This window comes from Xiphias gladius, chromosome 10 (genome assembly GCF_016859285.1).
Source record: "Xiphias gladius isolate SHS-SW01 ecotype Sanya breed wild chromosome 10, ASM1685928v1, whole genome shotgun sequence".
In the NCBI taxonomy this organism is placed as follows: domain Eukaryota; kingdom Metazoa; phylum Chordata; class Actinopteri; order Istiophoriformes; family Xiphiidae; genus Xiphias; species Xiphias gladius.
In genome coordinates, this window is record NC_053409.1 from 22,863,058 (window position 1) to 22,888,134 (window position 25,077).

General features: G+C 42.5%; 1 protein-coding gene across 2 annotated transcripts in view; it reads left to right on the top strand.

Annotated features, from left to right (window-relative positions):
- The window catches only part of rab11fip5a (RAB11 family interacting protein 5a (class I)), a 32,827-nt gene extending 8,015 nt beyond the window's left edge, over positions 1–24,812 (top strand). The window contains exons 2-6 of one of the 2 annotated variants that reach the window (XM_040137056.1): positions 8,439–8,950; positions 12,454–13,012; positions 16,467–18,986; positions 20,922–21,078; positions 22,135–24,812. In XM_040137056.1, coding sequence (XP_039992990.1) covers positions 8,536–8,950; positions 12,454–13,012; positions 16,467–18,986; positions 20,922–21,078; positions 22,135–22,392 — 3,909 coding nt within the window. In that variant the 5' untranslated portion in view covers positions 8,439–8,535 and the 3' untranslated portion in view covers positions 22,393–24,812. The remainder of the gene's footprint in view (positions 1–8,438; positions 8,951–12,453; positions 13,013–16,466; positions 18,987–20,921; positions 21,079–22,134) is intronic. The other variant, XM_040137057.1, reaches the window with a different exon arrangement.
- The last annotated feature ends 265 nt before the right edge of the window (positions 24,813–25,077 follow it).

A 25,077-nucleotide genomic window follows, 5' to 3' on the forward strand; every position in this document is an offset into this window, starting at 1 on the left:
AGACACACGAAAACACTTGTTGTGGATAAGGTTAATGTCATTTTACCGGTGATTTATTACCAGGCCAGAACAGCAAGGAGAGGTAGACCTTTTTTCCGAATCTGGTATACTGTGACGCAGCAGCCTGAACTGCCTTGTTTTTTGCTCCTGTAGGTACTCAGAGCACTCTTAGCTCTCCAGCTAGCCAGCAGGCTAATGTAAGCAAAGCAGCAAGTAATGAGGGATGATAGCCACCAGTCAAAATGACTTTACTCTACATTTAGCAAGTGAGCAAATCAAGTGTAATCCCGAAGCCCCGTAAAATTATTACTAGAGTTATTAATGGAGGAGGGGGATATCTTAAATTTATTTTAGATTATTTTTGAGAGACCCCATTAAACTCTGAATCTTGTAATGCTTCCTTTTTTCTGTGAATTGTTATTTTTACAGCCAATAGCGATGGTTGGGGAGATGCGACAAAGGTCCCAGACCGGTCCAGACCGGGCACGCTGCGGTTCCAGGGTTGGCATCTTAACCCCTAGGCCACAGGGGTGCCCCTTTTAAAGCTTACTTTTAATTATAAAATTAATACTAATCTCAAAACCCTGTATTTCTCAGATTCGTCGACAATCAAACTAACCCTAACAGCAGAGAAAGAAAGGGCTTGTTGCTGTTGCCATAGAAGCACAAAATAAGTGGGGGTGCTTTCATTTATTTAATTTCTTTTTTAAAATAGCATGAATAATCCACCGATAACCTTGTAAATCATGCTGACAGACATAAAAAAAAATCCCTTTTAATTTACTGTGCATCCGTATATCAGCCAATGAACAAATCCATCAAATCCCTTAATATTTTTATGAGTTAGCTAATTAATCTTGATGTGATGGAACTAAGGACATTTAAAGGATACAGTTATGTGATTTGGTCTGTAGTGAAACTCCGTGAATCAGATATCTCATTAATTTTGTTTATAAAATGTCAGCTTAGTTGCTTACTAAGCTTCAGTGATGAACCGATCAGTCTCCATCCAATATCAGCCATTAAAAGAAAATGCAACTAGCTATGCGGCATTTCGTGATTTTACATATCAGTGTTATCTGACAGTTGTCACCTTTTCTGTTGTTCATCGGGACTCTACATTTTTTAAATCAGATTTTAATTGATAGTTAATTTCCTTGAACACGTTAGTTATTATTTGGGAGATTTAGCGCTGGTTAAATCTTACAGACAATCTGCTCAAGTAGAGAGACCTACAGTACATTTTCTTGGGTGGCCTGATTTTGCGACTTTGCTGACAGGAGTATTTGGACACAAGTGTCCACAGGAATCTTCCTTCTGTAAGGCTGAAATCGGCCTTGATCTTCACATAAGATGGCCTTGTATTATAAGAGTGATGTCCAACAGAAGTAATTTGAAAGTTGATTAACCTTTAGTATTTGTTGCACCCTCCGTTCTCAGGATGCTTTTGTAGCTGTTTTCAAAGGTGGTCAGTCAGGTATTTTGGAGGGTTTGTGTTGTTGTCTTGTGACCACAGCTTATTTGTTTTACGATCTCGGCACAGAAGCTTGGTTTTCCCGTGATCATCAAATAAAATTCTGTCTTACGTTGAGAGAATAATTTTTCCTATGATCACATTATAAGGGCGTAAAGTTTTCTCATCATCCATTCATCACAACATAGTTATTTTGGGAAAAACAAGCTTGTCATATGATGCACAAGTGGAAAGTTTGTTGTTATCGTGACAAAAATCACCCATGAGCTCCGTGGTTTTCTGTACTTTTCAGATGACTATCTAAATTTTCCGTAAACTGTAATTAACTACGTTGTGGACTTGATGAACACCTTTTTTTTAAAAGCGATATAAAAACTTGGTAAGCTGCTGTTTAAGGACAGTAAATACAGCTGAGTCCTAAAATGATTTAATTTGTGCCAGTACATTTCTTTTTACTTTGTTATTGTCCATGGAGTCTGCTAAAGGTTGGATGTATTTTACCTTTTGTATCTTTTCCCCTAACACTTGCTTATTTTCCATAGTGAGTAACTATTTTCCACGTTGTCTACCAGTGATCCCTGATGTGCGCCTGTGGATGTGTGGCTTTAAGATACAATGCTGGGTTGTGTGAAAGTATTACGAGGGAAGTTGGTGGTGAGGTTAGAGCTCATTGCATCCAGATGTGGAATGCGGTCTGGGACTCACGGCCTGAGTCTGCTGCTTGTGCTGATGAGGCAGGAATCCAGGCCACTTTACCACCGTTACCTACAGTGTTCCTGGAGGGTTTGTTGGCCTAATTCACTGAAAGAGATGTAATAGGAAGTGTCCACTTGGTAGCTCAAATGATGTGGCACCATTTACCTACCTTGCATCTCTTTCCAAGAGCCCTGACACATCACGTCAGTAGTCTGCTGCTGTTGGGCCGTCTTTGGCTGGTCATTGACTGTGGTTTTCGCAGTATGTCCAGCACCGTTGGCTTTAGTTGGACCTTGCCTGTAACATTTCTGCTGAATCAGCATGTTTAATTGGCAGCAGAAGCAGTTGGTGAGTGCCTGCTCAGTTGAGCAAAAGAGCACATTCATGTTTGAGTCCCCTTTCTTTGGACCAAAATACGAGGGGTGATTGATAAGTCTGTGGCATAAGGTGGGAGGAGTCAATTTTAGAAAACCTAGCAAATTTATTTTTCAACGTAGTCCCCTCCTACATTTGCACACTTAGTCCGGTGGCCATGGGGCATACGGATCCCGTCATGATCATGTCATGGATCTTGTCAAAGGCCTTCTGTGTGGTGGCAGTGACCGGCCTCCCAGGACGGTGTCATCTTCTGGGCTCTCTGCGCCACATTTGAATTCAGCAGCCCACTTCTTCCCCATGCCGTAAGAAGGGGCAGCCCCTGCAGCCTCAGCTTTACTTTTTGTTCAGTGGCAATCCACAAATGTTAGCATGCTAACGCCCTAAACTAAGCTGGTGAACGTGGGAAACGCTATACCTGCTAAAACTCAGCATGTTAGCATTGTCATTGTAAGCAGATTAGCATGGTGGCGTTAGCATTTAGCGCAAAGCACTGCAGTGCCTGAGTACAGCGTCACAGAGCTGCTAGCAAAGTCTTTCGAATGTGTTAGAGTGGTAAAGACGTTTTCCTCATTTGCTTGGGTTTTCTAAAGTTGTAGCGCTTCAAGCACTTGGCCACTGTAGACTGCCTTGATCCTCACTAAAACCCTCTGACTCCTCTTCTGAAAAAAGGGCATCTCAGAGCAATATAACCTTAAATATCAGTTTATTTGAATAAAGTGCTAAATTCCACAGCTGACACAGATCCTGCACCCATGGCACCAGTCTCCACTGTCTGCCTCCTGATACCACCCAGGCTTACAGAGCCCCACAGAGACTGAGTACATGCTGGATAAAATAGACTGATAGCCTACTTGTCTTGTAATTGCAGGCGTGTCCCACCTTGAAGGGTGGTTTCTAGGGATCTGCATGTTCCACAGAAGAATTATACTTTGTAAGATGAAGCCTGGACTAAGACTGCAGCTGGAAGAGAAAATGTTCCTATCTGCTCCTCAGTGGATCAGTGGATCAGGGCGAGATGAGGAGATGGTGTCATGCTGGGACGGGGTGGAGTGTTCTGATTTCCTGTTTTTGCAAGATGGGGAAGCAGATATGCTGTTATGCTCTGCAGCTCTGGAATGGGATTGTTTTATGAAAAAAAAATTCGTGAGTCGACTCCCACAAATTCCAAAACGGCAGTTAGGGCGTTTGGTTATGAGGATTGTTGTGGTGCAGAGATCTTCATAAGCTTTTAAGCGGATGTTATAACCCAAAATGCTTCGCAGTATCAGGACAGCGGCCTTGTTGAAGTTTACAGGCATCTGCGTGGGATGATGCTTTTAGGAAGCTGGGTTCTCTTCTGTAACAGACTGTGCTCTGCCTGAGTACGTGGGTTTTAAAATGCAGGCTGCTGCTCTTCTCTGTGTTGCAGTTTCTTTGTTAAGGCCACATGTTTGTTTACTTGAGTTCACATTTGTTGTTGTCAGGCTTATTCACGCATTACATGACCCACAAGCCCAGTTGCAGGTATGTTAATGGGCCCGTAACTTTTTTTGCATCGTCTTCGAAAACAAAAGATACACAAAAGACGGTTTGTGTATCATGAAAGTAGCTCTTGAAAGGTTTTTAGTCAGTAGAAGCAAATTGTTTCTCCCAATGTTTTTGTATGAATGGATTTAATGTAATTCAGTCTTCAAAAGTCAACAAAATACTATAATTTAACAAAAAAAATGTAAATAAATCACAAATTTGCAAGTTTTCATTCCACGCTCTTCTCAAACAGAAAAAAGTAGAGGCTAGGAGGGAGACTTCTAAGACATCCTCTAAGAGTAATGCCCTACATTACAATGTGTGGACGGGGAAATCAATGATGACGGTGGTAGTAGTAGTTTGATGTTTGCAAAAGAAAAACCCTTACATGGCTCCCTGGCCCCGTGTTTGGAATGTGAACCCCGCCTGGGCTACAGGGAGTTGGCTGGCGTGTCAGCAGGAGGACTGATACTATTGTTGGACCATCGACGTGAAACTCGAGTCCACACCTAACAGGCATGTGAGGTAGCAGCCCTGGTATACAATTTTAGTCACAGGCGCAAGAGCCCACACAAAGAAAAACAGTGCCCCTTCCAAATAAAGAAAAAAGGGAACAGACAGGTTTAAAGCTCAGGAATTTGACGTTGTTTACACTGTGGTTGATAATCTGGTAACAGGACAACTTAGGTTTCCCACGTCTGCTCATGTGGAACATTTCCCTTGTTGTGTATTTATGTGGGACATCATGTTTTTTGTTCCCGTGCAGCTATAAAAAGCATCAGCATTCCTCTCTTTCCCGTCGTCGGGGATCCACCTGCTTGGTATTTGCGGTCCTCAGAGTTGTACTGGAGGGAGTGTGTTTGCTAATTGTTTTCACTGGCATTGTTCTTGGGTGTTACTGCGTTTTCAGGGCTGAACTTGAGGTCGGTGGCAGGATGATGATGATTACATAACAGCCCGTGCCGTGAATTATATGACTTGTGTTTTTTTTATTCTCTGCATCCTACAATTTAGGCCAATGTTTTTGCTACAGCAGAGAATTTTCTTGTCTCTTTTCCTATGTAATCAAACAGCTAGATGTTAGAACCGAACAGGACCTGGACATAATGGCACTGGTTTTATAGTATGTGACTGGCTGCTGACCTTTTATTAACCCTCTGGAGTTTAATTTTTGCCAACTTTCTATGCATTTGTATTTGTCTTTGTTTTATCCTTCTTTTCACCCTGTTTTCAGCAAAAACTCAGCTACAAGTCTGACTTATCATTTTGTCAATTTAACAAAGTATAAAGCTGCCAGGAACCGCAAATGCAGGAAAAATGATACGGGTGCCTATTAAAATATACGACTCTTTAGTCAAAATCTCTCAAAATATTATTATGGAACAGTTCAGGTTTGCAAAAAATATTGTTTCACATAGTCCTTTCCTTTCCTTTCCTTTTTAAAAAAAAAAAAAAAAAAGTAATACTCTGATCATGATAACATCCTAATGTTAGCATGCTAACATGCTAAAATGCTAAATGTGATGATCCACTACTTGTTACCAGCCATGTTAACTGTTAGCACAGTGTTGGCTGTGTCTTTCATTTCCCCACCAGTGAAGGGCAAGGGGAAGGAGGGTTTTTTTTTTTTTTTTTTGTCTTACAGAACTGCAAACCGAGGTAGAAGGATTTTGTCTTTCTAAGGTTTTCAGTTTCCCATGATTGTCCAAATGCTTTTCTCACAAACCTTTTACCCTCTGGTAAGAAAACTGTGGAGCATACATGGAAAAACTTGTGATATTTTAGCGTGAAGCTGATCAAAAATATTGGCACAAGCAATGGCAGCCTAAACACACAATATTAATTCAGAACATCGGCTTTTAAAATCCCATTTGGTTTGAACCATAGAATCACCAGACAAACTGACCATTGAGATCAATGCAGATACCAGCTGCAGCCGTTATTTAGCAGTGTTTGGATTGTGACCTGGGTTAATTTCCTGCCTCACTGCATTTCTGTGTAGTCATACTGTGGGTTTTACAGAAAAAAAAGGAGAGGATCTTGCGGTGGAGGGGGGGGAATAAAAAGCTCTCTGGTTTCTAAGACAGCAGTGCAGTTAATGTGTGAGGTTCTTTTCACACATCACCGGGCTTGATCTAGTCTCGGTTTTTCTTTCATGTAGGAGCTTTCATGGCTCGCCTTTTATATTTAACCTCCATACTTGTAGCTTTCTGCAGTTGTGCATCTGACGTTCCACAAAATGACATTTAGATTTCCTTGTTGATGCACCAGAACAGGGCATTGCACTGTGTTCGTGAAGCAGCGTTTGGGTTAATTTCCTTCCAACCCCTCTGACATCCTGTTTTATGTTTGTGCAACAAGGCTGAATTCACTATATTTATATTTCTCTTTTCAGTTTTGCAACCACATACAATTACAAAATTTGGGCTGTATGTAACTGCACTTCATTTTAGTTGAAGAAATTTTTTTTTTTTCACGTTTTAATTCAAACTGTATGTTCATCAATGATTTGTTTTGTCAAAGACGTCTGCATTTGTACATTATTTACATTTTATTGGGATATACTTCAGTATCAGGTTTACATTATGACTTTTGGCTCTTTGTTTTTTTTTTCTTTTGGACATTTCTCTGTCATTTCATCGCTCCGGATAGGATTACGTAACATTTCTGTGAAGCAGCTCCACATGGAGTCAACTAATCCTTGAATTTGGAGCCTGGAAATCACGTGGCACTAAGTAAAACCGTACTATATCAGAAACCTATCGTGACATTTGGGCAGCTGTGTGTCACTCAGCCTCATAATGCTTACATTATACACGAACAGACAGGCACTGTGGTCGAGGTGTGAGGAGAAAATAGCCCCATAGCACAGGAAGTGAACAAATAAAAGCAGGTCTTTGTTTCAGGCCTATTTTCTGTCATCCTTCCTGCGCTGTGCCAGCAACACCAGTTTCAGAAACAAATAATTAGTGGGGGAATTTTTCTCAGTCATATGTGTTTTTTATAAACCAGTCACAACAGACCCGATGAGATTTCCCCATGAGTCATGGTGAGGTGCACTTGTTGGCACTGTTCCACCCACGAGTAAACATTGTTTCTAAGAACTGCTCCTCTGTGTCCGTCCAGTAAAGGAATTCACAGTTGGGGAGATGTGTTTTTGGTCAGGCTCTGTCATATTTATGTAGGGCGCTCACTGTTAAATTAGAAAGGAGTATTGTTTTACTTCACTGATCCTGCTCACCCGGTCTGATGTCAAAAGAGCCCCCCCCCCGATGTATTGTGGGATGTCTAGCTTACACACAGCTTTGTGGTATTACTAGGACACAGAGACTCACACACACAGATTAGTCCCATTCATGCTTACTATACAGCCGTTCACCCTACGTCATGACCCCACTCAGTGCTGAACTAATTGGTGACGCAAGTGTTTTGGGGAGGTGATTTTGTCACAAAACCAGTAAAATCATTTTTTGTGCATGTTTGTAATTAAAAAATTGTAAGAATAAATGTGTGAATTCAAAATGCTTCGTCGTTATAGTTGAGAGCAAAACATGGCGCCATTGTTGTTAAATTCATCCAAACTTAATCCAGAATTTAAAACTGGATTTAATTGATTCCAACTGCAGATTGTCTTTTCAGTTTTCTCAGCATTGTTAATCTTTGGTTTTTCTACTGCTGTTCGTGGCTCAAGTAACAGAATTAAAAGCTCAGTGACTGGATGTTTCTTGCTGAAACATTAGTCGCACTTAGCTTTTAGCTCAAAGCTTTTATGTACACAGGGTTGTAATTTTTGACTTTTCATCAAAGAACAAGACATTTTCTAATGCAGTTGTTTATCTTTTGTACTGATGATTCAACCGGGAGAGTTTCGTGCCAAACCAAGCTGTAGAAGAGCTTCTACTGTCGGTCACGTAACATTGTCCATGGGAAAAGTCAATGGACACGAAATGGCTCCTCCCGCTCTGCAACTTTATTCAGGACATGCACTTGAAGCACAATGCGGATATTACAGTGGCTGCAACTAACAGGTGTTATTTTCATTACGGATCAATCTGTTGCTCTGCTGCTGTTTTTGATTAATCGATTTATCATTCAGGCTATAAAATTATGAAAAATGTGGTGGCTTAGAAGACAAAGACATCAAATTTACGATGATATAAAACTGAAAAAGCAGCAAATCCTCGTATCATAGAAGCTGGAACCAGAAATTGTTCTGCATTTTTTTCCCCGATAAATGACCTCAACAATGAACCACTAATTACAATTGTTGCTGATTAATTTTCTGTCGACCAAATAATTGACTAAATAATTCATTGTTCCACTGCTGAATGATACACACAGTGTGTCTACCAAGCTCAAGTGAATGGATTGCTGTCTGTTGCAGGTGGTACCGACTCAACTCCAAAACAGGGAAGAAGGAGAAGGAACGAGGAGACATTCAAGTCACCATCCAGTTCACCCGAAACAACCTGACAGCCAGCATGTACGACCTGGTCATGAAGGACAAGGGCGCCTCCACCTTCAGCAAGCTGAAAGAGCGCATGAGGGGGAAGAGGAGATCCAGTGACGACGACTCCTCGTCGGCCGTCCTGCCAGGCGGATACGGGTCTTTGTATCGGATGCGGCATCGGCTGCCTAGTGATGGAGGCGGGGAGGAGGATTACGAGGATGACGAGGGAGGTGAGGCCCGACGGAGCAAGATGAGGACCTTTTTCCTGAGAGGGAAGCTGAGGAAGTCATCAGACACTCGCTCCAGCACATCACTTGGCTCGGAGAGCAGTGAGTCGTCGTCTCGCGGTGGGAGCCTCAGTCCCACAGCCGGCATCAGTGTGGTGGTTTCCGACCTCTCCAACTCGCCCAGTAACAGCAGCAACCTGACAGCAGACAACAGCCCAGGTAAGAATGACCAGCGGACAGATCGTGTTCTCACTTACTGAAGATTATTTGATTATTATACTTGCTGCACATTTAGGCCAACGGTAGATTCAGTTTCAGAGTTGTCGATCCTTTTTCTTCGCAGTGGATGTGTGCAGGTTCAGGTTTACCTCTTGTGGGACAGACTGCAATCATTTTCAACAAAAAATCAAAGAACTAACCTAGAGCTGCAACTGACAACCATTTTCACCACCTGATTAGTTTCTCGATTAATTGATGAACTGTTTGTGAAATGTCATAAAATAGGGAAAAATTCTTATTATAGTTTCCAAGAGCCACAAGGTGCCATCTTTGAATTCCTTGTTTTATCCGCCAACACTCAAATATGGACAGGTGAGAATTTAAAGTAAAAACCAACACAAAGTGGCTCAGTAAGCTGTTGGGCCACCACGAGCCGCCCGAACAGCTTCAAGTGCTCCTTGGCGTTGATTCTACAAGTCTCTGGACTCTACTGGAGGGATGGACCCCAGTCCTCCAAAAGATTTTCGCTCATTTGGTGCTTTGATGATGGTGGTGGAGAGCGCTGTCCAACACCTAGGTCCAAAGTCTCCCATGGGTGTTCAGTTGGGTTGTTACCTGGTTACTGCCAAGGCCATGGAATATGGTTCACATCATATTTTCATACTCATCAAACCATTCAGTGACCCCTCGTGCCCTATGGGTGGGGGCATCATCATCCTGGAAGAGACCACTCCCATCATGATTGAAATGTTTCATCATGGGATAAAGGTGATCACTCAGAACAACGTTGTATTGATTTGCAGCGATTTCCTCTAAGGGGACAAGTGGACCCAAAACAAGCCAGCAGAAAGCCACTCAAAGAATAACAGAGCCACCGGATCCCCTCACTGAAGGGGTCCAGCATTCAGGCCTCTACCGTTCTCTTGGTGTACGCCACACATGCACTCGCCCGCTTGTCGAGAACATGGTGAACGATGACTCATCTGACCATATCACTTTTTTCCACATCTCTGTGTACCAGTGCCTGCGGTTTCTGCACCACCACTGTGCATTCATCTCTGTATTGAAGGGTTTATGCACTGCAACCCTGCTATAATATCCCTCTCTATATGGGATGGACTGTTTCTTGCTGACACAGTCTGATCACGTCCTGCACTGACATTCTCAGTCACCCGAGGAAAGGTTGCCCTTCTGTTTTTCCTGACATATCGCACTAGTGCCCGAGCATCACGGTCATCGCATGTGCGTCGTCAACCACACTTTCCTATTGAAACACAGGCCGGTTGAGCAGTCTTTGTGACTGAAGCTCCCGCCATCCGTGCCCAAACAATGAATCCTCTTCCAAAGTCACTTAGATCTTTTCCTCTTGACATCTTGAGAGAAAAATCAGAATCAACTGGGCCTGCTCAGCATTTTTATACATGGCACAGAAGATGATTGGATGTTAACCGGTTAATGGTACCATGCAGTGCACCCGTGTGGAAGCATCTGAATTCGCTGTTTCTCCACTCATTGACTGATGTTCATGTTGTGTGTTAGAGCTGCGTGATTAATTTGAAAGGTTTTGTTTTTGTTCTTGTTTATGAGGTTGTTTCACAATCTTTAACTCTAAAAAGGAAGCTGGGTGGTAGGTGGACTGGGCAGACTGCGAAACTGAAACTTTTAAGCATGTATGTGCCACAGGAGTATTGAATGTGAAACACGAAGAGGCTACAAATACTCCACTTTCTTCCTTTAATTATCTTATCTTAATTATCTTATTATCTTATGTTTTCACCCTTTTTTTTGGTTTTGTTTGATGGAGGATTATCTCATAAAGTTTGAAATGTATTTGCAAAACAATTTTTGCAACAGTTGGGCACTTGGGACAAAGAAAAAGTGATTGCACACGTAAAGGAATAGTTTGACTGTTTGGGAAATAAATATATTATTATTATTTGCTTTGTTGCTCAGTTTTAGATTACAAGATTAATACCACTCTGCTATTTGTCCGCTAAATAAGAAGCTACAGCTAGCAGGTGGTTAGCTTAACTTAGGAACAGTTCGGCATTTCCCAAAATGTTGAACTGTTCCTATAAAGGCTTAAAACAGGGGAGATGACGTGTGATGAGGCTTATGAACACTTTTCTTGTCTACCGGCAGACACAAGTAGTGGCAAACCCTCCATTATTAACCTAGTCAAACAAAATGGGACACTGGAGCACCAATTACCCGCGAAAATTCCCGCCCTGCAAATATTCACCAAACTTCATACTGGGGTATAAGGAGAGCCCTAACACTGCATAGGGCTACCAAGGGGTTAAAAGGGCTGCAAATATTCATTATTTTCAATATCGATTTAACTGTCAGTTGTTCTCTCAATTGAGCTATTAATTGTTGGGGTCATAAATTGTCAAAAAATAATATAGATACCAGTAACAATATCACAAAGCTCAAGCTGACATATTTAGGCTTGTTTTTTCCCAACTAGCAGACCATAAACCGATGGAAATTGATTTTAGTATCTTCGAAGACAAAGAAAACCATCAAATACTCACAAGTAAGAGGCTAAAACCAACGAATCTTTGGCATTTTTGCTCAAAAAAATGACTTGACTGATTAATCGATTATCAAAAATAGTAGCTTATTTAATTCTAGGTTGACTGACTAATCAATTAATCACCTAATCATTTCAGATCTGCTCGTAATCATCCTTCCATATACAGTAATCATATTCTGACTGTCTAAATAATAATATCGAGATATTGTGATTCGCAGTTCGTATATATCTAAATAAATTATGGTAAAATTTTATCTGAGAATAAAGTAAAATAATGAGAAAATTTTTTTTTTTTAAATTGTGGGATTTTGTTTTAGTTAATGTATTAGTGTGACATTGGTTCAACTTTTCACCATGTTATATTGAATAGTAAATATCATAACATATTACTATAGAGAAAATGCTGTGATTGTCGGTATCATCCAGCTGTAAGACCACAGTGTTGCTATAATCAGCTAACATACGGAAAAGGTTTTAATTTAAACATAAATCCAGGAAATGTGTGCATCTCCTGTTATGAAACAAGTTGATAATGGGCCTGCAAAGACTTAATTAAACTGAAGTAAAAGTAAACATCCCACACCTGGAGATGCTACGTATATTTTGAGCTACTCTGAGTGCCATCTACATTTTTAAATCACCTGATTGGAGAGCGGGGTTGGAGAGATGTTGCACTATGAAGCACAGAGCGACAGTTCTCATTATACTAGAGCTGATTCAGGAATCGCACCGCGGTAAATTAATCCATTTCCAATCATTCTTGCACCTATGTCGGCCAGAGATACTGACCCATCCTGCTTTGAAAAGAATTGTCAGTCGCAGCCACTACAAGGTTTTATCAACCGATTAAGCCGCATGCAAATTTAATTTAGTAAAGTCATTGATTACCTACATCAATTTCCCCCTATCTCTGTTTTTCTCTCTCTGTTTCTTTTCATTTCCCCCTCTTTCCTCATTTTTGCAGAGCACACGGCAAACACGTCACCCAAGTCGTCCTCTCTCAAATGTGAGTTTGGTGATGAGGTCGGTGAGATCACCATAGCAGTGCCTCAGCTCACTGTGTCCTTTAACGGAAGCCATGCCTACAGCGTTCAGCCCCTGGACCCAGGCTCAGGAAAACCCGCAGATGCTTTAGGCCTGGGACCGTTGCAGAAGTCTTTGCCTCTCTCCATGTCTCTACAGAACCTCAGCCCGCGGGCCGACACAGACGCCCGCAAAGGCCCCGCGGGAGACGGGCGCCGCTGGTCTTTTGACAAACCCGGCAAAGAGGAAAAGGCTGCCATAGCGGCGGCTTTGGAGCAAAGCGGCCCCTTGCAGGCGGAGGAAGAGGAGTGTTTGACACAGGCTGCTCTGCCCAAAGCTGCCTCCACGGCGGAGTTGGAAAGCCACGGGAAGAAGCAGAGGAGGAACTTGTTCTCCCATGGGCTGAGTCAGTCCAAGGATGGGTCTGAACAGGCCCCCGCTGCCACTGAGGAGAAACACAAGGGATGGTTCGGCTCAAAGGACTCGCACAGCAAACCCAGGTGAGATACACACTGTGATCACAGGGAAGACCAGTGACACACTGATAGGCACATTTGTCACAGCATCAAACGGGTGAATATGAATATGAATTGAATCAAGAAGGTGAAAAGCAGCCAACATGCTCATGAGCCGGCAGAGAGTTTGTACCTGCACAGTTTGGATTTACCTGCATCACTGGTCACAGTATGAGGCGTCTAACTGCATGTGACCTGTATACTTTGGGTTTTATTTTGGCAAAAAATGTGGGCACGAAAGAAATATTTTTGATGTGCAGGCAGATTCTTTAGCAGCAAAGTTGAAACTAGCCAGATTTATACAAGTTTTACTGAAGTTGGTGAACTAACAAAACAGCTCACTGACAATTCTGTGGTGTTTTGTAACTTTAAAGTTAAAATCTTCCAAAACTGTCATGATCATAAGTAAAATGTCACAGAAATCTGTATTTGAATAAGCCTTACATTAACACACAATAACATTAGGATGTAACGCAGTTCAATAGACCAACTTTGCAAATCCCGCGGAGCCTCAAACATCGCCATAAAATTGAATCCATCACCTCACTGACACAGTCCACTCTAATGTCTTTGTGTTGAGTATGGAGCTGGAGTCATGGCCTGGTCGGCCTAGCTTAGCATAAAAACTGGAAACAGGGGTAAACGGGTAGCCTTGGGTAGATGCTTTCATCTGGGTATGCCGTGTCCCTTTTACACCAGATGCTGCTCGTTCTTCCCAGACAACTCAACCTCAGCCTCTTAAATGAGGGTAATTCCAAAGGGTTCACTTACCTTTTAGTGCCGCTACACACGCTGTAACTATTTCTCGATCAACAACAGTTTATCACTACACCCGGCGGTTACGCGCAGCCTATCCAGCTGTAGTGCAGGTGGCCAGATGCGGCCAGTTTTATATGGGTCTCTGCACAGGCACAAGTACTAGCAAACCTTGGAACTTGATTGTAACGACGAGGCTGCAGGAATTAATTTTAAACTTCCCCCTAAAATCGATGATGGTGTGGATAGGGACCTCTTACCTCCGGCTCCATTCTTAAAATACAGACATGAGGTTGGAATCGGTTCTCATCTCACTCTCAGAAAGAAAGCGAATTTCCCAAAATGTTGAACTATTCCATTAAAGCGTAGTATTTACTATAGGGCTCTTTTTTTTTTACCAGTTACATAATTCCTCACTCTTTGGAGGTTAAAGTAAAGAACAACTTACAGAACCTGAAATTGGACTAAATGCTTAAAATTTACCCAGAATAACCCAGGGTTAATTTGCAAAATCTGTATTCAGAGAAGTGGCATTATATTTAACAGGTATCGGAGTAATTGTTTACTTTTGACTTCCTGTGTACCAGCATGACTGCTAGACGTTGCTTCCAGCTCTGTACACATCCCTCCTCAGCCCCTGGTCACAGTCTCTGGTTACAGCCGGTATCTGCAATGCAGATGGAGGAGGGGAGCTGCTCTTGTGAAATTAGCTCTATCAGGGCTGAAGCGCGCTGTGCACGCTGTAATATGGTTCGGTAAAAATGTCAGTTTCACTGGAAGGATGAGGACGTGAGCTGGAACAATCCTTGTTCTCTTAAAGGTTTTGTGTATACGTGTGTGTGTGTGTGTGTGTGTGTGTGTGTGTGTGTGTGTGTGTGTAACTGTGGGGTTTGTCTATGCACTTCTACTGTGTGCGAGGGTGGAAGGGAGGGGGGGGGACACCCATCTCATTTTATTTCTACTTCTGACACAAGCACATTCCTAAGTGGGTAATTTATTTGCGAGTTTTCACCTGCTGTGCTGTACCTTCTCTTGTACTGCTTCCTGTTGTGAGTGCAAAGCTCCTGCACTTTGTATTGGAGTCTTATATAAGATTAATCTTTAATTCAGGTTTCCAAAAACTCTTAAGAAATTTATTTTTAATTTTTATTTTTATCAATTTACTTAAGAGAGTCCCACCCCCACTCAAAAAAAACAAAAACAAAAAAACAAGCACAGTGTCACAATATTGTCATACACTGAGTGTAAACAAACTATTGGACTGATAAGCACCTGCTGATTGAAGCGAGGTCAGCTACTCCGGACCATGGTACACTCACTGCCTTCCTGCCAGCTCTATACATTTTCATAGCCTACATAACCCGCATGCTTTTAGATCCTTACGAGGGAAGAGCGCCAAGTTGGCACCGGCAGCACTAAGTAATCACTGCACCCGGCTGCATCGACTTTTCTTGCAAAATATTACATCATGGGCCAAGGAAAACACAGGTGAGGCAAAGAAATGGATGTCTAGGGCGCATATTGTTTTGAGTGTTGGAAGTTATGAAAACCATGTATGACCGACTTCAACGATCAATAGAAATTTTAGTTGTCACTGTTTGCATAGCTGCAGTTACATTTAAAGCCACCATCTGAAGAATTTTCATGTGTTTATAACATTTTTTTTCAATTACTCTGAGAGTATGTTTTATTTTGTGGAAAAAATATATAAAAAAAAAAAACTGGTGGGCTTATCTGTTGATTTCAACCCATTCATCTCAGTAATCCCAGATTGGATCTGTGGGGGATTTTGGCAAGCATTTCTGTCTGCCACAGTGTCCTTTTAGAGGCTACCACTGGAGGGCACTAAAGTCTACAATTTTCCAATTCTATACATAGTGGCTTTAAAGCTGCACTTGTCAAGATTTTTATATCAACAATCAATTAAATGACAACCTGTAATGTGAAAAGGGATCACTAGTAGTGACAAACCCGCAGCAAAATAATCCCTCACTCTTCAGTTCTAATCAGCCATACAGAGCATTTTAGCATCTTTCAGCTCGTTGTTTTGGTTTTATGGCCTGCAGCTCGACTTTTTTTTTTTTTCCGTGTCGAGTGGCAGCAGACTGCTATTTTCAGCTGAAAAGCTCTGATAAATCCACTGTGCGCTACCTGCCCAGCAGCAAACAATAGACAGAGTGACCAGATGTTGAACATAAAGGAGCATTTAGCAGCTAGAGAGAAAGATATCATCTTTAGGAGTTGCTGGAGAGAGAAAAGGGAGTTAAAAGAAGAGTGAATAATAGACCTATATTCATCAGGTCGAAAGAAACATGATGAATGCTAATGTCGCTCCGTGTGTAAATTGGCAACTCCTTCGCATCATGTTCACCATAACAACTGGATAAGATGTATGTGTTGTGTTCACAGCTTGGCACAAAAAATCAATCAGTGAATATTTAAAGGTGTTTAATGGATAATGAAACGACAATATAACCTCTACTTTAAGCAACAAAACTGCCAGGGATGAATTAAAACAGGGTTTAAGGGAGTAAAAAAGGACTGTACATTTTGAATGATAATATATAAATAAATATACAATGATAAGATGTGATTTGAGACAGAAAATCTACTGCAGCCCTTAAGCGCAGCCGTGTGAACAATCCTCACTAATCAAGAGGACTGTGTGCCCTTCCTTTCACAGCCTGGTGGTGTCACCTAAACTAAAGCCCAGCACTGATCCCCACCCACCACCCCTCCCTTCTAGTCACCACACCTCCGGTCCCCCTGTACATCCTGCCTCTCTGGTTTCTCCACTGCATCACACTAACCCCTTCTGCCACTCACAGACCACACCACCTCCCATATCCCCCTGCAACCCTTTCTTCTCTCTCCTCCAGCACAACCCTTTCTATGAGGACATGCTAACCATTCATCCCCTAAAACCATTGCTGCCTCCTTTGCCCTATCTCTCCAGTTCCCGGCCCCCCATAGCTCAGCTCTTTCCGCAGGCGAGTAACCCTAACCCCATTGTTGCCCACGACAACCCGACCACACAGGACTCCATCATTGGCACAGATGCGAAGATTGACCTGATGGCCAAAGTTGAGAAACAACAGCATCCTCCTGCTGCCATCGAAAGGGAGAAACCTTTAAGCGAGAAGTCGTCCAACCCTTTTATGTCTGCTGGGGAGCTGGAGCCGGATTTAGAGTGGGACGAATCCTTTGAAGCATTTGCAGCTGGCAGGCTGCAGTCTCCCGAGGATCTGACCACAGATTGCAAAACACAGCAAAACACACCCAGTGACTATCCACAAGAACACTGCAATAATAAAGGAACGTCACTACCCACAACAGATGCTGACCAGAACACAAATGTGAATGACGCACTACATCGTCAACCTTGCAGAAAATTCTTATCCGAAGCTCATAAAGCCACCAGTCTGGTGACCAACACTAACACACATCACCTTGACGCATTCGCACAATTCCTTGAAACAATCCCAGAACACAGGAGCTTTGAGAATGACAGCATAACTTTATATACATCTGCAGACTCACCAAAACTTGATGCTTGCACTGAAACTAATCAAGCTAACAGTACTACTAATACAAATGATATAACCAACACTAATATGCACCAAGCCCCGTGTCACACTTCATCTACACAGCTCAACAGCAGCTCCCCAGATCCTGGTTCAGCAGAAGAGGATTTCCTCTCCTGTGTTTCTTCTTATTCAGACAAATTTTCTGCATCCTCCTCCGGGGAAGCCGAGGCACAGAAGTTTGAAAGCGACATCCTGGGCTTTGAGAAATCCTCTGAGTCAGGTGAGGCTCAAATTTCAAAGCCCTCAAAATCTGAAAAATCTGACATTACTGACAGGCCAAATGATCAGTCTTCACTTGATGTAGCCCAGCAAACGGTTAGTAAGCAGCAGGACAGCGATGAAAGGGTAGATTCAAATGATTTGGGGGGGTCTTTGGCACCACAGTCCCCGGTACATCAGCAGCTGATGATCACTGCAAGAGAGATGGAAACTGAAGGTGCAGATGTTCAGACACTAAACATTTCTAATGTCATGTACCCTGACCTGTTGCCAAACCTGTCTGAACTACAACCCAAATCCAACATCTCTTCACAGTCCGACGATGAAAGTAGAGAGAAAGGCATAAATGAACTAAACAGCTCTATAGTGGACTTTTCTAAGGAGTTCAATGATAGCTCTGTAAATAACAGTACAGATGTTAAGAGTCTTGCGACTCTAGATGATGAACTCTCCTCCACACTCCCATCCTTATACATCATAACCTCCTCCCCTGAGATGAGGCAGAGTTCGTGGGCCTCACCCTTTGGGAGCACTAGTGTAGGAGGACAGGATGCTAGCCAGTGTTCTCTAGAACCATTTGGGGCTTTTGGAGATTTACTTAATACCCCTCCTGGGCAAGACCTAGACAACACACTACTGCACACTCGGATGTCTGATCAGAGCTCCAGCAGCTTTCTTCAAAGCCTTTATGTCAGCACCGACTCGCAGGATTACCAAACCTGTGAGTCTCACCCGTCCTCCAAGTGCTCCATGGTCTCAGAGCCAGACGCGACGCTACACTCTGCGAACTCAACGCTCTGCGTTGAGCTGAGTGAGATTCAGACGACTGCTGATGCCGCTGTGGGCTTAGAAGATTCCACTAGTGCATCCAAGCTATCTAAGAGAGAAATCAACCGAGCTGGCAGAGTTGAAGAATCCTCCTGTCAGACCGATGCTAAGACGGCAACTCTGGAGACAGATTTCATGATAGGGAATGATTTTGGTCTACAAGTTCTCCCTGCAACACTAACAGACTTTTACACGAGCTGTGATCCTAAGAGGCTCAGCGCAAGAGGTGTGGATGACGTGTTCTCAAAATGCCCTCAGGCCCAGTCGCTACACCGCTCCCAGTCTGAGGGCACACTGACGCCCGCCTTTGACGAACTCCTCCTGCCCTCTTTTGGGAGTGATCCCGGTGCAATACAGGAGTTGTCCTCGGCTCAGCCAGGCCCCGATCTCTCTTGTCTCACCTCCTTTGCTCCTTTTCTAACTCCTGAAATTAGTAGCTCCCCTGTAGCGCTCTGTTCCTTCCCTGCCCTTGCCACCGCTTCGGCGAGGTCACCATCCGGCACGGCACGAGCTGCTGTGCCAAAGCCTGAGGAGACGCAGCAGCAGCAGGCAGCCAATCAGCAGAACAGGTGAGGTTGCACATGCTCAGTCCTCGGTGAAAAGGTGGAGGGGAAGCACTTTATCCAACTTCCAGAAATTTCTATCCTGTCGTCCCTTCAACCTCCCTCTGCTGCTCTGCTTCTGCCGCTCCTTCTTTTTTTATCACCATGTTAAGACACACACACACACACACACACACACACACACACACACACACACACACACACACACTGGTGTTAACAGGACTCCTCTGCAGGTGTCTTGTGTGTGTCCTGGCTCTGTGATAACAGGAGGGGAAACAGAGCCTCAGGCCAATTAGCAGTTATTATTTTGCCCCGATTCCTACCAAACACCCCCTCCCTCCCAAGACGCACACACTCATACACATACACACACACACACACACACACACACGCCTCCCCCCTTCCCACAGGGCCAGCCAATGTGTTCTCGCACAGCCAAACTCATTTGCCAAAATCTCAACCAGAAACCAGGCTTCATACAAGGCAAAAAAGGTGTTGTTGTGTCACTGATAGCATTTCCTTTTCACCTCGGGGTAATAACACACAATTCTACATGTTTGATTGCACCGATGCATGCAATTAAGTCTTTCAGTTTTGAGCTCATTTAATTTCAATTTTCACCAGTATTTTCTTTAATGAGGAGTCTTACACCTGTCTAACCTCCTTCACTCTTGATCACTAAAATGAAGAGTTCCCGGGAATTTAAAAGGGTCGATCTTTAGCATCCATGTCTGGTGTGTCATCCTGGAGGTCCACAGGACGATCTGGTGTGCTAAAATAATGGGTAAACCTGTAATACCTGGGCCAAAGAAAGACACGTGCGACAAAGACTGTGCTTGCGTGAATGCAAGTCAGTGCAGTAAGTAAATGAGAAGGAGGTTTGATACGATATATTTCCTTATAAATGCATGTCTTTCCTGTGTTATTGTAATGTTGTAGTTTGAGAATATCCTTCAAGTTGACCTGAACACAGAGCTGGTCTATCGGTGTTTGGCAGCTAAATGACCAGCGGGCAAACGATGTAATTAAACAGCAAGGCAGTGGCATCTTTTTAGCCTTTTGTCTTTTGTCTGTCTTCACATCCCAAGTTTTCCAAAGGAAACTGGGGTTGTGTTGTGTGCGATTTTCAGAATAAAAGCTCAATTGTAACCTTTTTAGCTTGCGACCCCGTGTAAACTAGAACAATGTCTGCTTGTGACCCCAGTGTACACATTAGGACTCACTCACTTTAACTGAAAAGTGATATGTTCCTTCTCACTTGATTTAATTTGAAGGCTTTTTAGGTCTGAACAAGTGAAAGACTCCAGTATTTCAGAAAAAAGAAGCAGACATTTGAGAAAAGAAGAAAAAGCTCACATAATTTGATGTAATAAAAATATATTTTCTTTATTCTTTATCCTTTTTAATCATCTTGTATAGCAGAAATACATTTTTCTTTATTTCATATCCATTTTAATCATCTGTAGGCCATGAGATACGGCTGAAAGCTCCAGAAAAAGCCAGAAATTGAACCTTGAGTTAATAGTCTTTTATCACTGATATTAAAACATTATATACTACATAAATTAAAAAAACCTTAAGTATCACCTACAGTCACAAGCATGTTTAGCTATATTTAGCCCAAAACTGTGTCAGTGGCCAGCGGAAGGAAAAAGGGATGTCAACTCTTTATTCACCAAATTCAGTTCCTCTTCATCAGTTTAATTTTGTACGATCATTTCATACACGGCCAATGGCCATGATGTACAATGCGGCGAGACGAGTAGCTGCTTTTAGCCACAGATGTCCAAGACCTGTAGACCTCCAGTGTGGCAACCAGATTGGGTCCCTTACATCACTCGGAAGTATAAATCTAAAACCTCCACACAGGTGACGCCGCTGTATCAAGTGGAAGACCTGACTGTATGTAATGTGCGTATTTCTGGTCATTGTCCTTTCCAGCCCCCACCCAGTGAAGCCCCTGACCACTGCCATGCTGGCTGAGGAGAAGCGGACTGAGGGCCGGTCAGTGCTGGCTACCGGGCTGGAGAAGCTCAAGTCCACCATCCACCCGGGAAGGAGCAGCCAGCTCAGCGAGCAGGAGACAGACAGGAAGAAGGTGCAGTATACCTGCATTATAATCATGTGAATAACAGTGCAATGCAATATTCATTCGTATTTTAGGGTCAGTAGTCATAACTTGTGTTTAGATTTATGTGATCTGTATGACTGATAAATGTTAAAGTCACTCGTCTTCACTGCTGACACAAATTCCCACTTGTTTTAGTGGTAGGGCTCAACAATATATCAATATTGACATATCAATTTGCAGCTGCATTAAAACAGAGGAGGGTACAACCTAATAATGGGAGTAGTGAATGAAAAAAGTGGCACATTTAAAAAGAAAATCTGTATATAATTATAGGCAATTGTTACAACGAACCATTAATGTGAAAAAAAATCAGTTGTATCTTCATGAAAATGTAAATATTTGGTTTTTTTGTTTGTTTTATTGTTAAAAGGCTTTACTCTCATAACTTACAGTTTAATAATTGTGCTTTAGTGTACGTATAATTAATGTTTGATAAATGAAAATGTAAATGTTCCCTGCATCACTGGCAACTGTTTGAGACAATATGTATGGCTATTATTGTCATAAGGAGCAAGAGATTAATGAAATACATTATTGTTTATATTGAAAGAATTCATCCAATTTATATTTTATGTAATGGGGACATTAAAATCTGTCTCTGGTAGACATTCATTTAGAGTGTAATTTTTTTTCTCTGTCATTATAGAAAACACAGATCCCTTTGATTTAATTTTAATTTAATTTAATTTAACACAACATTCAAACACTGATTAAATGGAAATCCAATTCATAAAGGATGTTGCATTTTCTGTATTCAACACTCAGTGCTGAAGTGGTCTTTTGTCTCGGGATAAATCCTCTGGTGCACAGAAAAGTGTGTTTTTGCTTTTTTTCCCCCCCTAAATTTCTGGTTTATTGAGAATAAACTGACCTAATTAGCACAAGCAGTGACTGCACTCATGGCTGAACAAACAAGTGGCTCCACCTAGACAAACCTAAACTTCATCAACAGGAAACGGAAGACGTCACACTCTTCTTTTAATTTGTCTCTGCTTTCTTTCTCCCCGCCACCTGTCCGTCCAGTCTCTGACAGAGGGTGCGGGCTCCTACTACCACCTGACCCACAGCGAACTGGTCGCCCTGGTGGTGCAGCGGGAGGCGGAGCTGGAGAGGCAGAAGGCCGAGTCCGAGCGCCAGAGAGTTTTGCTGGCCAAGCGGGAGGTGGAGCTGAAGAAGCTGAAGCCGCAGGTCAGAGATCTGGAGGACTACATTGACACGCTGCTGGTGCGCATCATGGAGCAGAAGCCCACTCTCCTGCAAGTGCGCTCCAAGTTCAAGTGACGAAGGGGGCGGAAGGGGTTTGCAGTTCAGTCCTCATCTGTTCACTCTTACCTCCACAACAGCGCTTTAGTCTTTTCACTGCTATGCCGTCCTTTTTGATACAAATATTTAGGCACTTGAGAGACGTCGAGGCGATGTTTTCCGGTCGGCATGCTTTACTGTACTGAAACGCGTTCTCGTCAAAAGGTTTGGTTCGGGTGGTTCTGAATGTAGCGGGTCCTCAGGTTGTTTTCAGGTTCACACAGCCAGTTGGTTTTAAGCCCTCAGAGGAGTGAGCCCAGTGGGTTTAAAACCCAGATGCTTCCACGTTGGGGTCCTGATTGTAGAAACACTGATTCCTCCTTTTCACCTCACACGTCACTTCTATCACCTTATCACAAAAGAGAGAAACTGTAGGGTTTCAATCCATAACAAAGTATACACTTCTTCTAAAGGGTTGCAAGTCTGTCGGGAAAGGAGCCACGCTGGTGGTTTTGCATGTTTTAGTCCAATAATCACAAATTGTCAGATCAATACTGGCCTTTTCCATAGCGTGCCGTCGGTTTTTAGATGGATTTACCTTCTTTCGGGGCAGCCATTGGTGTCCGTTTATGTCAGTGCAGCATTTCATCCATTTAGTCTATGAAATTTCAAAAAACCCTACAGTTCATAACCCAAAGAAATTTGACTTAAAATGATACAACAAGTCCCTTCATTGTAATCATTTTCTGAAGATCACTCAATCGACTAATCATTTCAGGTTCTTCTTAAATTTTGCTTTAGAAAATACTCAGCCTGAGTGTCGAGCGTACGCGGTTTCTGTTTCGTGAGTAAAACGTGCAAAACCATCAATATGTTTCTCATGTATTTTCTGTAATGATGTGACTGGTGTCACTTTTTCCAGATATATATATATACACATGTCTACACATGTTGTTTTGGATTGACACTCTGCAGATGTTCCTTGATGAGTATCGAGTGCTCTGACTAGTTTTTGAAACTACAAACCAAATGCGCGGTGTGAGAGTTCCGCCGCGTCACATGCACATTACTGGGAACTGACTGTAGCTGATGAATGTTCAAAAGTGTTCTTAGCCAGCGAGTGAATGGTTTTATTTCCCACGCACGGTAAGTGCTGTTTATCCTTTGCTCGTTCCTTCCTCTTCTCCCCTCTCCTTTCTCTTCTTTCTGTTCCACGGGCATGTCTTGAGATTACCCATAATGCTCAGCCGCATAAGCTAACCGTTTTTGTTGTATGGGTCGCTGTGTTATCAGGTGAAGACAGTATCACTCCGTATCCGAAACGGTACCAAGATCGGCCATCACCGCTGCCCCGATCTCATGCGTCTGCTGTCCCGCGTGTGCGTTATCGACACGACTCCACCGCATTGAGAAGATGCCTGCGACATGCTGGTACTTGACTCCCGCTCCCTCGGCGTCTGTGCGTGTCACATCCGCTTCTGCTCAGACAAGCATAGCACTACTGCTTTCAGGTGTTATAAAGGGATACTGTATATACTGCATTTTACAGCATATATATGCCGTGTGGAAATGCCAAATGCTGCCTTATTTTTGTTTTGTTTCGACGTTCATTAAAAATCGAGCACTTCATTTTACCTGTTGGGGCCTGGGGCAGGTTTTGAAAAAGAAAAGCCATCTGTTCGCCGAAAAAAAAAAAATGTTCTTCTTCTTCTTCTTCTTCTTTTTTTTTATTTTTTCACTTCTTCTGACGCTTTGTTATGATATCGTTTTAGATCACTGCACAAAAATAAATTGTATGCATACCAGTAGAAAATGAGCAGCAACAGTGATTTCCTGTGAAATGCCAAAAAAAAAATAAAATAATAAAAAGCCTTGAAACTTAATCTATGGAGCAGATTGATACACCATAAAGTATTCTGATATGATGCCACTTTTAACAGCATTTGTGGATGTCCTTGCACTACTTAACCATCAGAACATAACTCTACTGTACCCGTCTGTCTGATATCGGTATAGTTAGACCTACTTCACACCGTACTGCACTTTCTGATCGCTCTGTGACTTAAGCACCTGGCCTACTTTGACACCACCACCACCACCACCACCACCACCACGACTAGCCAGTGAGCTTGAAGCATACGGAAGGATCCAAAACCGTCTTGTCATCGCAGTCCTGCTGTGCGACTGCAATACCAAGAGCATAGATGACTGTAGAGACATATCAAATGTGACTCGGCACTCATGAAGCGCAAGAATAAGCGTCCTCTTCCATGTCTTCCATTTAAAAAAGTTTTTTTTATTTAAGTTTAAACTGATTGTATTTTGTCCTTGATTGTGTAGCTGGTGGAATGTGCTTAAGGTAGTATGTAAGATTGGAAAGTTTACAAGTCGTGATGCAATTCTGTTTCACAAATTTTGTATATTTAATAAAGAATATTTTGTGTTTCTTGCTCACTGTATGTTTGGTTGTAAAACTTTTTTTGGGGGGTGTGTTTGTGTGTGTTTTCCTCCATGGCTGACTGTGGTAAGTCTTTGTTTACAGCGAGTTTTCATGTTTGCACTTAGGGTTGGTTTCTGATAACTTGTTCCATTTTGCATTTGGTTCCAAGTTGGTAAAACTCCTGGCTTTATTCAGCTCTTTTTTTCCTTCGTCTCCCTTTTGTTAGCAAAGAAAAATGTATAAAACATTGAGGTGGTAATTTAAATAAACAAGCTTCTAGTTTT